Source organism: Puccinia triticina, chromosome 16A (assembly GCF_026914185.1).
Source record: "Puccinia triticina chromosome 16A, complete sequence".
NCBI classification, from domain to species: domain Eukaryota; kingdom Fungi; phylum Basidiomycota; class Pucciniomycetes; order Pucciniales; family Pucciniaceae; genus Puccinia; species Puccinia triticina.
The window spans coordinates 2690250-2707144 of record NC_070573.1 but is presented as its reverse complement, the minus strand read 5'-3'; the positions used below and the strand labels follow the sequence as shown (position 1 = coordinate 2707144).

Genomic DNA, 16895 nt, shown 5'->3' with positions numbered 1-16895 from the left:
TAAAAAGTCTTTGGTGGGATCTTCATGGCCCTCATTACGTCAGATCCCATGGCGAGATTCAAGCTTTATCATCCAGATTCCAAACCCAGAGTGATTGGCATCCATTATTCTTGGACAAAGCTTGGACATTCCTCAACCCTGGTTTGTTGATGTGGTCCAGCCAGGGCTGCCAGGGGTTTTTCTTCTGTATGTAAACCCACGCACGGCACAGCGGGATTGTTCAGCTTGCTCGCCGAGGTCACAAACATCAGCATCTAGGGGTGAGAGCTAACTTAACCCAAGTCCCCCACTTCGGAGGGCCCTGGCAGTGGTACAGCCTGGGCTGGCGCGAAGCGCCCTCGCGCGAAGCGCGACCTCCCTCCTGCGGAGAGTCCCTTCAGGACGTGGGGGTCCCCCCTCCTCCGTTTGAGAGGCTTAGTTAGGCTAGGGGTGAGAGCACTCAGCAGCTCACATTACACAGAATTCCTTGTCAGCTTTTTGACATTTGTCAAAGTTTTATGTCACCCAACTTTGAGAACCCTCTCCACCAACTTCCAACAGACACATCCTCAGGATCATCATTTTTTGGCACTCAAGTTGTGATTTTGACAGGCATGATGTTATTGGATCACTCTTTATGAAGCCATATGTACATTAAAACACTAATGAAAAGATGAAAGCCATGAGCAAGACTAGAACTATCTATTCACTATAGCAAATCACAACTACGCCAAAATTTTCATTAATACCTTAGAAATAAGAGGATCAAACAGAAAATAAGATTAAAGAGAAAGTTCTGCCTACAGTAGGCATTTTTGTATTGCACTTATTTTACACCACCAAAAACCATGAATGATACCTCAATCATCAGGCTGCTGGGGGATGATCTATTAGAAAAAAGTGTCTAGTCAAGGATTTCCCGCCGGTTTAGAAAGCTGGCTATTTCCTAGTTTCTATTTCTAAACTGCTTTTGCTCCCCTTTGAAAATAGAAAATAGCATTTAGCTGCTCTTCTAAACCAAAGGGAAGTCCCCCATTGGGTGTGTTCCTATGTCAGGCTAAAGTATGTACAGTGAAGGTTTCATTTGTTTTTCTGTGTAAATACAAAAAGTCATGAACTAAAATATTGCAATTACATGGTATTCCGCTGAGTTGAATCTGTTCTATTTTCCTAGTATCCCAAAAACTCTGCTGTACACCTGACGCTCTGCCTGACTGAGTTTATCCAAATCAACCCGAGCCCATTGTTGAAGGAATGTCCCATATCCATGTTCGCCATTTTTTAGCCCTGGTGGATCAAATATCTTGTCAAGGGATTCATCAGGTTGGTTCCAATACCTCTTCACTGGTTTTTCAGGAATGTCAATTCGCAATGGATGTGCCTCGGTGTTGAACACGTAATCGTCCAACGATATCAAGTCCGGATCGGAAAATAGAAGATAGTAGTATTTGAATCTGTTGTTGTTCATACAACAGAAGAGTGAGCTATCATCCTTTCAAAACATATTTACTCTGAACACGTTCAAGTAAATGATATACAAGAGATTTGCTTACGTCTCAGCTAGGACGAAGCTCTCTTGCTTATCGAGCTTTCTGGGTGGCCAAACATTAACATTTTCCAAGTTCGCGAAACCAAAATCAGTCACACAGGCTTCCATCCAACTCGTAAACCTGGGCAAAATGATTACAAAGTTGTGTTTAGCTCGAAAAGCAGGAAGCTGTTCTCTTTGCAAATTGATAGTTAAAGCTCACATCCTCCATCCCCTGTCTTGCCATTGTTGGTCACCAGTTATCCGCCACATGTAGTATACCGACCTGCGGAATCATTCAAGAGTGTTAGCCTTGGAATACATCTGCAAGCTGTAGAGCTTAAAAATTTTAGAGGAAATCAGCCCTCACTCGATTGTCTCTGGTCGGCCAAGATAGGAAGGATCGCGGAGTGTGGCACCCCGTACTGGTTCTGGTTTCAACTCGCGAAAAATCTTGCCTGATGACCATTTTTACGCAAGTATTAGCTCCGAATGCCAACCCAAACAGCCAAAAATCTCGTCTTGAAACAGACCTTTGTAGAGGACTGGTTGCCATCTCCAGGAATCATTCGTGTCAACAAGTGTCATCTCCTCTGCGCCAAGTCCAGTTTTGGTCGATTCATACGCCCAGACGCAAGCATCTGCGTGCTAGCAAGCGGAGAGTAAATATAAAATTCAGCCTCATAACTATGGAGCGTGATTAATTAACGAGGCAAAATAAATAAAACTGGGAAGAGCAAACCTTCAGGGCTAGATCCAGGTCTTCTTTCTTGCCCAAAAGTCGAGCTCCTAGTCCAATTGTTGCGCCAGAAAAGCAGGTGAGGTGGTTGAGGGAAGGCACAAAATTTCCCCACTGAGAATCACCAATCACGGTCAGGTTTTTGCCACCAGCTGACTCGATCTCGTAGGTTTGTATGAGGTATGTGCGAGCAGACTTCAATGCAGAAGTGTACATCTTACTGTACTGCGAGTCTATCCCACGTAACAACTGATGCTGCTTTATCTATTTGACCATTGATTAGTACATTGATAGCCATCGTGAATGAAATTGAACATGTGCTCAACTAGATATTCGTAGTAGCTGTCAACCATCGCGCCTAGAAGGACAAGAACCCTTTGTAAATATCCATTGGAAATTTCAGGAGTAAAATGAACTAACCAAACGTGTACTGCGCGTTCAGTGATCCGGGAGAGTCAGGATCAATGACGGTGGGAAACAATGTGCCCAGCCGGCTGGGAGAGACCCACTGATCCCCATCCAATAGATCAATTATCTTGTGTGCCTGATGAAAAAACGGCTTGATTTGAGACTCGGCGTATTCAAGTATTCCAGTAGAGAAGATAAATCAAGATCTGAAAAGCTCACCACATCATAGTAAAATCCCTTTGATGTTAGTTGGCTTAATCTAGTGAATTCCAAAGTGAATGATCCAACGTCTGCAGTCATAACCCTTCCAGACTTTGCCCCGAGGGGATTTCTACAATTTTTGACGAGGTAAGAAAATTTGAAGTGCAGAGAATTAGAATTTTGGAATTCGACATGCTGTTTGAGTCATAATTAAGGCAACACAACCACTTTATTAGAAGAAGTAAAATGACTGACGAGCCTATTTTGTAATGGGTTTCCGGAACTCCGGAAGATGTCCCAAACGCAGGTAAAAGCCACTCTGCCAATTCTTCTGCCCGTTCAAGCATCAACTTGTCCCCGGATAAGTCATAAGCAGAGAGAAGACCACCCAAATCTACATCATAGCAATTTATATCAGTTGCCTATAAATCATCGGGATCTCAAGGGTAACGGCCATCTTTTGCTGGACTCACAGCGGATCACAGTCTCAAAGAGAGAGACTTTGGGATTGCTTGACAATGAACCCGAACTTTTGACCTCCCGCAGGCCAACTGTTTGTGCCCAATCGATGGCCTTGACATGAGTTCTTGCATACTTCAAATGGGTTTGTGAAACGTTCAAAAAAATAAGATCAATGTTCAATTCGTGAACTTTCAAATATGAAGCACTCACGTTGTATTCAACCGTCAAGTTCATTATAAGTAGGGTATCACTGGAAAAAAATCATCCTTCGTTAGTTTAATTTGGGAAGGGTCATTTTACACCTTGTTTCATGAAACATCTCTTGTTTGGGAACTGGAATGAGGCCATTCCAGTGGAAAAAAAGAGAGATCAACACTCACATACAATCAACGATTGTTGCACCCCAGCCCCCGAATGGATCTTCGAACTGGTGAAGTTTTGCACATAAAATCAAGTCAGAATCGAGTCCTCTAATATATTTTGATCTCTGAGAGCTGATTGATAGTTGGCTCACGGATCCTGACACTGGTTTCAATTCGTCATGCCCCCATGCTCTGTCTTTGTAACCCTCCCAGACGTGTTGGAATCCACGTCTGACCCAGCCCTGCCGCTCCAAGCGATTGGTGCGATCCGAATCCGTCTCCCAATGCGTCTTATCGAATCCTGACCATTGGATCTTTGGCACATTCCCTTCTTTAATCCTTTCTCTGCCCTCCCAGACGTAGCTAGTATTCAAGCCGGAAATCAAGGATTTAGGAATGGGAGTTTTAAGTGATTCTTCCTTCTCTCGCAAAAGGTTGCGCGGTGGCCAAATCGGTATTGGTGGTGGTGAGCTTCCCCGGGATGAATCAATTGAGTTGGCGGGAGGGAACCGACTTCTGCTAAGTTTATTGGTCAGGATGGCGCCAGTGGGGGAAGTTGCTTGCCATGGGGTGTGGGAATCCCGGAGAGGTTTGAACCCGTTCCGCCGATCGAATGGGTCTTTGAAAGTGTGATGCAGTATAGGCAGACTCATCAATTCTTCAGGGGTGTATGTGTTGTTCACGTTGGACATGCCGGCTTCAACGGCATCTTCCGTTGTGGATGCACCGGTGTGGGGCAAACGCGAACTGTCTGCTTGACTCAGATCATCAGTCCAGTTCAGGGACTGCTTAGCGCCCTCAACAGGTCGGCGCACCATCTCATGAGGAATGGGTCGATGTGAATAAGAATAAAGGTATAAGCCCAGCCCCGAAGTGAATGCGAGCGCTAGGAATATCCGGAATCTGGACCGGTCCGCGGCAGGGTAGGCACCAAACGCGTAGGGCTCTTTTCCAGATTTCAAAGGCATGTCGAGCAAGCTAGGCTTCCAGTAAAGGGAGCAGAAAACGCGATGAAACTGGATGATTGGAATTGAGTTAGGGAAATGAGTGGTTAGCCAAACCTGCCTTGAAAGGCGTACAAGCGTTCAAAATAAATTTGGGTCTTAGATATGTGCATACCTTATATCCAAATCTCACCAGAATCGTTCTGGTTGATAATCACAATATGTATTTATGTACAAGAATCCTGACAAGTTCGATATAGTCGTCCTTGGTTTACTGATGGCTCGCAAGTTCTGTTGACACTTCCTTTATACTTGCGGGGAAAGACCCAGCAGAAGTGAACGCCAAATCAAAACATTCCCCTGCCTAGGACTGGGTGACGGCCCAGCATGGCCCTATACATACAGTCACCGTGGTCACTCTGATTATGATTGACGACGAGTGGGTACAGGACCCTAGAAACCTCTAAATGGGGGTAATCAAAATGGATGAATTTATGGTGGGCACGAAAATGGGATGATTAATGGCCTTTTTTGGCGCAAATGTATTTGTTCTCCTGGGGAAGGGAGGGCAGTAACTAAAATGTATGGATTTTTTGAGAGTCCACTCCCCTCCTCAGCAGCACATTCTCGGCTTATTTCGGTACCTCCCTTGGCAACACAACCCAGTAACGGTGCGCTCAGTGTTCCGATCTGGTGCCTCGAAGCCGGGTTACGGATTTTGGGCCCTCCAATGGATACCGCCGGATGGTAAGACCAAGTTTTATTTTGGATTCCTTGCAAAATGTATCACAAAAAGCTGTTGAAAGTCAAAATGTAGGCCTCAAGCCTTGTGTTTTCTGGGTATTCCCGGAGAAAACACCCGCTTTGAGAGGGTTCTCCGGTGATTAGGTACCCGCAAAAACTGTATATAATGTTCTGAGTAGTAATATGTTCAGATCTCAAAAATTTAATATTTGGAAGAAAATGTTGACTCTCTTGGGGGTCAGTAGATCTTACCAAGCTCAATTCACTCACTGTTGATACTGGTACTCAGTGCCCAGGACTTTTAGAACACACCTGTTCCTATCAATCTTAATTTGATCTCATTATTCAACACTTTCCCATTTTAGTTCACCATCAATGCAGAATTCCTAACAGTTCTTCCTCCCTTTCTACACTCCCTCATTATGTATCAAACTCCTCTAGCACTGGAGACAAGCATCCATAATTCCATTCGTTCTCTTTTGATTAAAAGCCCTGGTTTCTGAAATAAACTGGTACTCAGACATAGGTTTTCCAGTCACTTTCGCAAGAGAGTACTCAAATAGAAACTGATGATTCCAGGGGAAATGGTTTCATTTAAATTTTCAAGGTACACAGTAGAATGATTGGTTGTTGTTCCTGACGAGAAAGAAAGAAAAAAGGTCCACTTTGTTGTCCATGTCTACAAGCTGTATATTTACAAGATGATATTTTGAATGCTGGGAATTTTGCAAGGGAAGTTGAGTTGGAACTCTGGCTTTGCAGTCGAGCTCATCAGGTAGCAGGCGCTGGATCGACTATGTTACCTATTTGAATTCGAAGAGAGACGATTAAAATCATGGCGTCATTTGCACAAGATTTGCAAGAAATATGTGAGCGAATCAGATTGTTGAAAGGCTTACCACAACCAACCGTCTTGCCATCTGCATCCTTAATCACAAGGCTTTTCCCGAGGATCCCATGTATAGAATATGACATTCGGAGATTACCGTCGTAGTAGACCGGTAAGACTGTTTCTGTTGCACCATTTCCTTTCAGTTTATCATGCTTTCCGGACAAGTCCTGTTGGTGTAAAACACGGACGGCGTCAGACATGCACTAGATCATGAGGCCGAACCACACCAAGGAAATGTATAAGTTGGACAATTTATGAATTACCCCGGCTTCACAATGGGAAACTTGTTTGTGGCGATCGCAAACGAAATCTGGAGCGTTGGCTGGGTTCACATTCCTTGGATCGAAATGGTCGCCTGCTGTGTCACAGTTATTCCCTTGAATCGCCTTCTCATGAACTGTGAACGCGACAAGGATTGTTGGAGATGATCAGTTTTCCAATTGAAAGGTCCAACAAGGATGATATGTTGACTGACTGATGTAGGTAAACTCTTTGCCAGCCTCCAATCCAGAATACTTGACCGCAACACTGGTTAAAGCTCTGTCAGCTTTGAACTTAGAGGCGTCTGCGGGACGGTTTTCTTTCTTCATTTTGACGAAATCAATCGTGGCCACGACCCCCGCACCATTATCGATTTTAACTGTGGCCGTATCTGGGAATCGGTTCTTGACTGGGTGCGTGTTGTCGGCAAGGATGGACGTAAGAGCGATGGCAGAAACAACAAGAATCTGGAATAACATCTTTAATGTCGAAATAGTTGGAATGATATTTGAACGTAAAATGGCTTTTTATATCTGCGTGGAGGAAGTTGCTGAGTGGAAAAGTGATGACTAGCTTTGTATGTACAATCTATATACCAGTTAACTCGCTGAGTTGGGATGATGAGAATAGGATTTTGGAGACCAAACCACTCGACTTTATAGTGTTGTCCGGCCTAGAGCTTGAGCACTCGTTGTGGGCGGCGCTTGACGGCGAACATTGGTCCTCTTCCTTGTTCAGCAAGCTATTCCGGCCGTGTCTAAGGATTATGATGAGGCCGCTTCGGCCCGGTCGCATGTGGCGCGGGCAGTAAACAAGTTTTCTGAGCCGATGTCAAGGCGATAGCGGCAGAAAAGAACACTGCATGGAAGTTCTCCTGTGCGACGACCATCATCGGCCGGGTTCTGGGTTCTGGGTATGGTTCAAGACTGCCATTCCTCTGGATACATCCAAGCGTCACACTGCCAAGGATAGGCCCCCTGAGATAAGGTTCGGCCCGTTTCAAGCCACTGCGACAGGCGATGACTATTGGCTCCACCTGCCAGTGGAAAGGGAGGATGCCCCATCACCACCGAGCAGAATCTTCGGAAGTCACCCGATCACCACGAGGCTCTGGGCTTTTTGACCAGCAACTTACTTCTGGCACTGTTTTCCGGAATAATCGCGGACACACTTCGCAGGATCAGTTTATCCGCACCCAAATATGCCAGAAGGTCCGACCGAAAGGCCCGGCCAAAAGAAGGCCTGAGGAGGGCTTGGGAAATAGCCCAGCAGCTTTCGATGGCAGCGGCCGGCCGACGGCGACCCGTCGCTCCGACTAGTTTAAGACCGTCCAGTCCCGGTTACGACCGCTGGCTACGGAGCTCGGTGTCGTGCTAACTTGACACAAGTCGCTCGAGGGCCGCGAGGGAATTTGTTTAAGTTAGGGGTGTGTATAGTCATGACAGCCGGGCAGATCATTGTGTCAAGTGGGTGTTGGGAATATAACAACTTTCATTGTGTGGTAAACAATCGACCATGTAATCATATTCATCGCCCTGCTCTTGGAAATCAAACGTACCGGAAAAAATATTCTTATCCTCTGCTACTCGGATGTGGCGAGTTACCACAATTGTCTTATTTGAAATATTGACCAGTGCTCAGTAATTATGAGTGCTTGACCGGGCTGTCTTCTGCAACAAAGCATATCAACCTTTGGCCTGTGACTCAGTTGGTGAATAGTTATAATTAGAGAGAATGATGAATTGCAATCTGAAAATATACGATTGTAATACAGTTCAAACAAAAGCGGAGTACGAGGGAGATAGCAAGGCTTGTGTAAGAGGAAGCGTCAACGAGAGAGAGAGAAGTATGATGTTTTATGTTGAGAGGGGTAGAGGTAAAAGCGATTGATCAGAACGGCAGAGGAAAGGGTGGTGGTATAAGATAGGTTAGACTTTAGTATGGGCGACGTTCGGCGCAGTCATTGGGGGTTGAGCGGCGTAGCCTCCACCAGGGGGCGGGATATTACTGATGGCCTGGGGCCCGGTGCCGTCGTTGATAGCCTGCCATCGACAGATACTGCAGATCCAGACTTTCTTCGACTTGAACGGGATTATCGGCAGGAAACAGAACTCGAACCACATCCGCTATACACACAAACAGACACACATCCATCAGAACGATAAACTCTTAGTAAAGTGAAGGGAAGAGAGGTCGGCGGACTGACACTCTTGCAGCTCGTCACAGCTGCGTTATGGCATTGAGGACAGATTCGGATATCTGCAGAGGATAGAAGACGGGGGCGATTGCAGATCGGGTTAGATGCGAGCGCAAGAAGAGGGGGCGGTGGGCGCGAGAGTACTGACCGTCTTTCTCGGAGTCGACCTGAGCGATTTTGGTGGGACAGCCGAATTGGAGAGGGATGAAGAAGCACTGTGAGGAGAGAGCCGAGCAAGGTCAGTCTCTGCGGGCCGCTCCGGTGGCTCGTGTGCTCGCTTACCATCCTATGCAGCACTCGGTTGGGTGATAAGGGCGGGCGTGGTGGTGGTGGGTGGATTGTGCTGGGTTTTGGGGGCGAAGAGTTGGGCCAGCACCGCACGAGTTGGCAACTTGGCGGGCTGCGAATCCGGATTATGTAAGCCGCGCGCATACATCGACTACCTCCAAGTCAACCGACCGTCACTCGCATCGCCTTGGAGAGACTGGCCAGCTGCATTGGCAAAAGCCAACCATAATTATTTATGTAACAGCTTCTTCATCGATGAGTCGGTTCCCTGCTCGACAAGCAAATTCTGCGCATGATGATGGCCTGGGGAGCGTACCAGACATCTGCACGATCTTTGGGTCAGATTGTTTCCAATTAAATCGAGCAGAAAACTGGTGGGTGATGCTCGAAATGGAATTGTTGCAGGAAAATCCATCCAATGATTCGATGATGGTGGTGCTACTTGTCATGCAATCCAGTGGCCCAGGTTTGGAGCATATTTGGCTGGCTCATGTGGCCATAGATACATAGCAGATCTTGCAAAAGAAAGCAAACATAGGGCAGCTCATGTTCCAGCCAAAACCTAGTTATTTTCTGAGAGCATTCACATTTGTTAGTTCAAGTTGACAATTTTGACCAACTTAAACTTGCCGGCAATCACACTGGTTTGGGCTATCCCCGGGTCAACAAACCTCAGGCTTGATTTCAGGTTTAAGCTTGCTAACTTTAGCAAGCCTAAACCTGAAATTTAGCCTCAAGCTGGGGCAAAACTGCTGTCAGCTAGCCTGAAGCTGACCCAAAAAATGTGTTTTCCCACCTGAGATTGGCTTTTTCAGATAACCTGCCCGCAAACCCGGGCTCACTTGACCTGGAAATAGGGCAAATGCTAGCTTAACTAAGCCTCTCAAACGGAGGGTCCGGGGGACCCCGCCCGGAGGGCTCTCCGCAGGAGAGGCTTACACCTAATGTCTGAAGTCTGGCAGGGAAAGGAAGGATATTCAACCCCAAAACCACTAAATATTTATTTAAAAATCAGCAAAATATGTACAAAAAAAACTGCATAGACAGAGTCATTGGCAGTGCTGATGCGCACCCTCACCCAAAATTTTGAGCAAAAATTTCCAAAACTGATTGAAGGAATCCGTTTTGAAGGTCAAAGGAATCCTGAAGGATATTACATTGCTCTGAAGATCCATTTTTGGATTTTCTGATAATATGCACAATTGAATTTCCTATCTGCCACAAAATGCAACACTACATGTGTAGGATCTGCGGGTTTGTCGATCCAGGATCCACTAGGCATGATGGTTGTGCATCCTTAGTTTACATTTCTTCATGTTTGTTTATTTTTAAAACATTAGTACAGTGCAAATGGTTTGGATTGAGGAGATGAGACCGGGAAGTGTCTTTTGGCTCTGGGACAGGTCCACAGGACCTGAGGGGAAGGCCGGCTGAGGGTTAATATTTTCCCTCCAGCCATTTGTGATTTCTTTCCCAGCCAAAATTTTGACATTACGCGCAAGTCCCTCCCTGCGGGAGGGGCCGCTTCGCGGCCAGCCACAGCGAGCCTCCCACCAGGGGGGACTTGTGTTAAGTTAGGGGCAAATGGATGTGAAGAAGGGGGTTCATGTAAGGCTGATTTTGAAATTGGTCATCAAAACCATCACTTAAAGCTTTTGCTTATCCTGAAAAAGATACAAGGTTTGGGTGGGATGCTCCCCTTTGGAAGCCATTCACCATACATAAACTTTACTGAAGGCTGCGTGATCAGGCAAAATCAGCAGTGGATTTTCCCCAAGTGAGCCCCCCTAATGCTCTAATTAACTCCATGCATTTAAATTCATGATTTTGAAACTATTATCAGTCAACAGTCATCACAGAGAGACAGCTACCCTGGACTATACCCAGCTGGCAAATCTTACACTTGCTGCAACATCAGCACAGGTTAATGATGTTGGCAAAGTTTGTCTGCTGATTTCAGAAAATAAAGCCATAAGAAACAACAGGAGATAATGTTTGTGATAATTTTCCTGTTAAAAAGGAGCTATGATTGTTACAAAGCCCAAAAACACAATGTGGTTATTTAGTTCTCAATGTACTGTAGGGGCTAATTGAAGTTCTGTGTCTTATCAGGGGGGTTCAAAATTGATATTAACAAAACCTTAGGACACATTTTAAGGCGTTTATGAACATTTTGTTTCAAAAATTGATAATTTGGGATGAGTGATCAGTATAACTTACTGCTGTGCATTCTACCAAAATTTCAAAATTTTGTTCACAAAGGCCTTAAATTTAGGAACCCCCAGTTGAAGAGGAACCACAGGAATTTTCTCTCCTTTTGACTTGCTGATTGTTGGTTTTTGTTTAAGCTTACTGATGCTTATGATGACAATTTTGGTGCGGCATTGCTTCACTTAAATACAAGCATGCTGTATGAAGGTCTTATGATAAGCAATAGATGTTCAGGACTTGGGCTCGGCAGTGTCCCCCGGGGAGTGTCCCCCCGGGGAGTGTCCCCAGCAAAGAGCTCTCGAGGGCAAACGACCAAAAACCACGACGACGACGACCAACCACGACCATCAGCAGCAGCAGCAGCATGGCTTCCGTCCTGGACTTTGCTCGGAAAAACCTCGGACTGTGAGTAAGAAGAAGAAGAAGAAGAAAGAAAAGAAAGAAAGAGAACTGAGAACCTGACTCCATCATCAGTGCTCCCGACCCCAAACTCAACTTCCGTGCCACCACCCTGGCCCAGCTGCATGGCGCCGGAAGACCGATCCCAGCCAGCGACAGCACATACTGGGCAAACTACTACACCCTCTTCGACTTCCCCTCAGACGTCCCCACGCTCATCTCGCTCGGCGAACTGCGCAAGGCGATCAGACAGCAGCCCCAGAACATCGTCACCCTCACCAGCCTGCTCATCACCAAGCTCGACACTCTTGTCCACTCAGAGGCAACCCGCAAAACACTCGCCGAGCGAGAAGCCCCCGACGAACGCACCCGAGCCGACCATAAAACCCACAACAACAACAACAACAACAACCAGCATCCATCCAACAATAACAACTCATTCACTAATCAACTCAAAGGATTCAGCCAGAAAGTACCCAGCACGCTCCTCAACGGCGCCGCAGATATCGTCGGCGTCGGGGGCTCGAATAACAAGCTTCCCAAGGGCCCGCTCAGGGAGATCCTCAACTGCGTCAGAGTCCTGACCAGGATCTTGCCCCTGCTGATCGAGGAAGCCTCGACAATCGACTCCACCACGCCCACCACAACATCCTTCTCTCCTCCCGGCGACTCTCCAACCAACCCGGCAACAAAATCACATAGTGATAAGCTTTATTGGATCAATAATCTCCTCTGGGGCACCGTCCAAGCAGACTCAGCCACAAAGGAGGAGGATGATCTGGTCAACATCCAGAATCAGGCTGCCCAGTTTGTGCTCGACGAAGACGAAGAGGAGGACCAGGACTCGTCAGAAACCGTGAAGCTGGTCCCCGAAAATAAACCACCACCACCACCACCACCACCGAACCACCAGCGTGCCTCAACAGCTCACCCTCCCCTGCTCGTCACCCTCATCGACACCATCCTCGACCTACTCTTCCTCCCGGGAGTCTGTGTGCCAGCGGGCACGAGCCAGGGTGCGGCGGGGGCGAGTCGGTATCCGATCTGGACGGGGGGGATCGGCTCGTCGCAGATGCCACTGGACCATTCGCAGGCGCACAACGCGGCGAAGGTGGAGGTGCTGAGGCTGCTGCTCTCGGTGCTCTCCAAGCCGCTCTACTCGCCGCCCCATCTGTACTCGACGGGAGGCGGGATGACGGTCCGGGAGCTCCTGGGCCACCCGTCCGACGCGCCGCTCGACCGGGTCCGGGCCGTCTGTCTCGACGCGCCCAACCCCGCCCTCACTTACCTCTGCACCAGCCCCGCTAAGCCTCTCCTCCTCGCCCTCCTCTGCAGCCTCCTCAACACCGCCCTTGCCCCCGCTAAGAACAACTTTAGCAGCCCCGCAAGCGCCTTCAACACCCTCGCTACCGGGCTCGGCAGGATCACACAGGGCAAGATCGGCATCGGCCCCGACCGGAGCTCCGACTCTGCTCCTCCCCCCGAATCCTCCGCTTCAACCCCCACCCGCAGACCCAGCTTGACCCCTCAGAATAGTGGCGGCGGAAGCAGTGCTGCGAGCCACTATGGCGGCGCAAGCTCCGCCGGGATCTCCCACGACCTTCCGGGATGGTGTGCGGCCGTATTGAGCGTGCTTCTCCTGCCCGAGCCGGCCGCAAACAACTCGACGACGACGACGACGACGACGGGTCGGACAGAGACGGCGGCCAAGGAAGCCGCAGAGAAGCCGGCGGGCTCATCGGCGGAGACGAACGGGTTCCGGGTCTATCTCTCGAAGATCCATCGGCCAGCCGACCTGAGTTTCCTGGCCGACAACCTGATGGTCATCCTGATGAAGCCGATGACGATGACCTCGCAGCTTCTGAGTGCCGACTCGGTGATCGGCTCGAGCGCGTTACTGGGCGGCCCGTTCGTGAGCTACGACTGCGGGCTCACCGAGGCCATGGTACTTCTCCATCTGGCCCTGGACTGCAATCCTCGACTGATCAGCCACCTCGTCAGCTCGGGAAAGATCGCCCAGCTCTTCGTCGCGCTCACGTTTATCTGTCTCGAGCAGAAGGACAGCCCTAAGCCCAAGCCCGGGCTCGTCAAGCTTTGTGCAATCACCCTCCAGCTCCTTTCCGCCCATGACCGTAAGGAACTCAGCCTGGTCGTCAACTCTAAGGTCGACCTCCCCGTTGCAATCCGCGCCCAATACTCCGTCCCCGGCACCCTCGCCGACTTCCTCATCGTCTCCATCTGCTCCTTCATCTTCTCCACCGCCCAGCTCGCTTCCTCCAATACTAGCACTCCCCTCGACGTCGACGGCGGCGCAGATGCTCATCTCAACGCTACTTACTCCTCCCTCGTCTTGGTAATCACTAACCTGAGCCCCTTCCTTAAAGACCTTAGCCCCGCGGCGTCGTCACGACTCGGTCAGCTCTTCTTGTTCTTCTCCTCCCCCGGATTCCTGCTGAGGGAGGACGGAAACGTCAAGCTACTCTATTACGTGCTCGAAATCTTCAACAAGTTGGGTGCTTTTCCCCATCCATATTCCCCGACCTGTGTAGACTAATCGACTTTGTTTTTATAGTATTATTCATTACCAGATGCCGGATAACCCCCATCTGATCTATTCGATCATCAAAGTCCACCAACGCTTCGAAAGCCTAGCAACGTTTACGTTGAAGGAAGGGATGAAGGAGATCGAGCGGGTGAAGCAACGGCGGCGCCAGGCGAGCCAGCGGAAGCCGACGCGGGACGGGCGGCGGATGTCGGGGGAGCTTGCTCGTGGGGGTAGCTCGGTGGGCGGGATGAGTGGGGAAGGAATGGACGAGGGGTCCGTGACGGGCTCGAAGATCTTCGATGTGGACGAGGATGTGGAGGAAGAGGAGGGAGGGACGAGGGACGCTGTAGGTGGAGGAGGACGACGGCTGCCGGATAAGGGCAAGGGCAGGATGCAAGACCCGCTCCTCGCCCCGCCCATCGGCTCCTCCTCCTCCGCCCTCTCCGACTCCGACGACCGCTTCCATCTCGTGGGCTCGGTCGTCGGCGGAGGCCACGCCGGCTCGAGCACCGCTAGCTTCGACCGCGCCTCCTCCGCACCCAACGACGACAATTGGGCCCATGTCCGCCTTCCCCCCTCTGATCGACAACACGAGCCCACAAACGCTCCTCCTCCTCAGCCTTCTTTGTCGCCCGCCGCCGTTGGCAGGAACGGGTTCGTGCCGTCTGAGGCTTGGGTCGCTTCGTGGAGAGATAGGTCCGCTCTTTCTCTCGCTCATCGCTACTCCCCAAGCAGCGCTCGGTTATTAACCTTTCGTGTTTTTTTTTTTTTTTGTAGTTTACCGTTGGATACTATCCAGATCATGTTGAGTGAACTGAAGCCCAAAGGTAAGCGTTTTTCACCCTGTCCCCCCTTTTGTTTACAAACAAAATGTTAATGGTTGGACGACCCAACCCGTTCTTGCAGTGATGCGAGAACGCGGAGAAAGTGGGCAGGCCAAATCTGACCCTAAGGGTCCGAGTGCCCAGGCCCTGAACCTACTAAAGTCAGCGACGTTACTCGGGATGTTGCCGCCTGCGAGCAAGCGGGGCCGGCGCGCGCGGCGGTTCGAGCTGACGAATGGACAGGCGGGGGGCGGGATGAACTGGATGGGGTCGCTAGTATGGTCGATGGTGTTCATCAAAGACTCGAATGCGCTCGCCGGCAACTTCTTCTCGAGCCCCTCCACCTCGAACCCCGGGTCGACGCCGTCGATGGCTGCGGCCTCGGAGACGCCGGTCGGGCCGTTGAGGATCAGGCTCTTCGGCGTCAAGATCGTCCCCAGACGGTCCTCCTCCGGCTTCGTCCTCGGCCTCTTTAAGCCCTTCGCTGCCGCCTCTTCGTCGTCCTCTGCTGCCCCTTCGCAGCTTCCTACCTCGCGTAGCGGCAGCATCCTCGAGCTCTCCAAACAACGCACTCCCTCGCGTGATCGTCATCTCTCTAATTAATCCCCCCTCCCCCCTCACTAGATTTTTTAACCTCCCTCTTTTTTTGTTGGTGTTTTCATCGTTGAGATACATATATATATATCACGCTTCCTTTTTTATTATTTGTTGCTATATAGTCAGTAGTACACTGCGTTGTTGTCCATCATCACTCTCTTTGAGTCGTTCTATTCTCTTCACCTCTTTGCCGTGAAGTGTATTTAATCAGAAACAAGTGTGTTGATGAATTACCAGCTCTTTTTAGTACGCTTGGAGTGGGCTAAGTGGGCTCCTAAGGATTTTGGTGGGCAATTGTTCACAATCACTCTCATTCATCGGGTCTGGAACATTTTTTCCTCTTGTTTTCAATTCCATGACGGCCCAATCTGTGTCTATCTCTGCAATATTTTCATGCATCCTCAAATCATTTCCTCAAAATTTATCTTTGCAACATTGTGAGTTCTAGTTTCTGTACAGTGCAAGCTGTGTAATATGGGAGGAAGCAGACACAAGTCATAAAAAAGGATGCTGAGTGCTGCTCAAGCCCCAAGAAAAACAAGCAATCTATGGGCCAAGGGTTCTCCAACATCTTGCACACATTTTGTTCCCCCAAGCCTTAGCCACCAAAGGAGAAATGGGGCCATTAAGGAGGATTGAAAAAGGGTTGTTTCCTAATTGTCTCAGGCCGCAGGGTTGACATAACATATCCCTCCTTTGGAGGGTCCCTGCGGGGAGGATTCCCCCCTCCTATAGAGAGACTTCTGCAAGATGGTTCTTTCCTCATGCGGAGGCAGGCATTTTGTGGCCCTGCCCAGCCAGAAAAAAATCTTAAATGCTGGGGTTGGGATGCCCATTTTTGAAGGAAGGTGTGCAATGATGGTCGCCAAAATTTGGTGAGGAGAAAGGAAAGATGAACACCATTGTTGTTTTCTATGCCACTATAACTGAATTGGTTGAAAATTTATTCAAGTTTGAAGGACCCAAGAGTTTTGATTGCTAAAGAACTAAAACCAGATCTATAGAGACAAAGATTAGAGACAAGGAAACAACAATAAAGATTATTTACCTTTGAGAAACAGAGGCATACCCAAACAGAATTTTATTATCTCTGCCAGACAATCAGGATTGAAGATAAGAACATAAGGATTAGTTTGATGAAAGAAAATAATGGAAAGACAGTCAAGGAAGAGATGATTACTGGGTTCACTTCTCATGACATCATTCTAACACAAAATGAAGTGATTGCCAAGAATGCAAGACCTTGAGCAAAAAAAAATGCACATTGATTTGAGTTGGTTGGGGAGGTGATTTGGAAGATCAGAAGAAAAGGAA

The 16895-nt window shown here is 48.7% G+C and overlaps 5 protein-coding genes across 5 annotated transcripts; 2 read left to right on the top strand and 3 right to left on the bottom strand.

Annotated features, from left to right (window-relative positions):
- Nucleotides 1-1141: 1141 nt before the first annotated feature.
- PtA15_16A264 (uncharacterized protein) lies at nucleotides 1142-4647 on the bottom strand (the record flags this gene model as incomplete). The annotated part of the gene is made up of 14 exons (XM_053163938.1): nucleotides 1142-1433; nucleotides 1533-1649; nucleotides 1731-1793; nucleotides 1878-1965; nucleotides 2041-2155; nucleotides 2250-2510; nucleotides 2573-2604; nucleotides 2667-2790; nucleotides 2874-2985; nucleotides 3111-3249; nucleotides 3329-3449; nucleotides 3528-3567; nucleotides 3698-3744; nucleotides 3832-4647. 14 exons carry the CDS (start codon nucleotides 4645-4647, stop codon nucleotides 1142-1144), a joined length of 2367 nt encoding a protein of 788 aa, XP_053027913.1.
- Nucleotides 4648-6138: 1491 nt separating this feature from the next.
- On the bottom strand, nucleotides 6139-6999 carry PtA15_16A263 (uncharacterized protein; the record flags this gene model as incomplete). Its single annotated transcript, XM_053163937.1, has 4 exons — nucleotides 6139-6170; nucleotides 6267-6426; nucleotides 6523-6656; nucleotides 6735-6999. 4 exons carry the CDS (start codon nucleotides 6997-6999, stop codon nucleotides 6139-6141), a joined length of 591 nt encoding a protein of 196 aa, XP_053027912.1.
- Nucleotides 7000-7382: 383 nt separating this feature from the next.
- Nucleotides 7383-7897, top strand: PtA15_16A262 (uncharacterized protein; the record flags this gene model as incomplete). The annotated part of the gene is made up of 2 exons (XM_053163936.1): nucleotides 7383-7507; nucleotides 7564-7897. The coding sequence occupies 2 exons, from the start codon at nucleotides 7383-7385 to the stop codon at nucleotides 7895-7897; spliced, it is 459 nt and encodes a 152-aa protein (XP_053027911.1).
- Nucleotides 7898-8448: 551 nt separating this feature from the next.
- On the bottom strand, nucleotides 8449-9215 carry PtA15_16A261 (uncharacterized protein; the record flags this gene model as incomplete). The annotated part of the gene is made up of 5 exons (XM_053163935.1): nucleotides 8449-8646; nucleotides 8727-8779; nucleotides 8866-8932; nucleotides 9010-9117; nucleotides 9177-9215. The coding sequence occupies 5 exons, from the start codon at nucleotides 9213-9215 to the stop codon at nucleotides 8449-8451; spliced, it is 465 nt and encodes a 154-aa protein (XP_053027910.1).
- A 2227-nt stretch (nucleotides 9216-11442) lies between these two features.
- On the top strand, nucleotides 11443-15587 carry PtA15_16A260 (uncharacterized protein; the record flags this gene model as incomplete). The annotated part of the gene is made up of 5 exons (XM_053163934.1): nucleotides 11443-11621; nucleotides 11691-14123; nucleotides 14188-14856; nucleotides 14938-14987; nucleotides 15067-15587. The coding sequence occupies 5 exons, from the start codon at nucleotides 11443-11445 to the stop codon at nucleotides 15585-15587; spliced, it is 3852 nt and encodes a 1283-aa protein (XP_053027909.1).
- Nucleotides 15588-16895: the final 1308 nt, after the last annotated feature.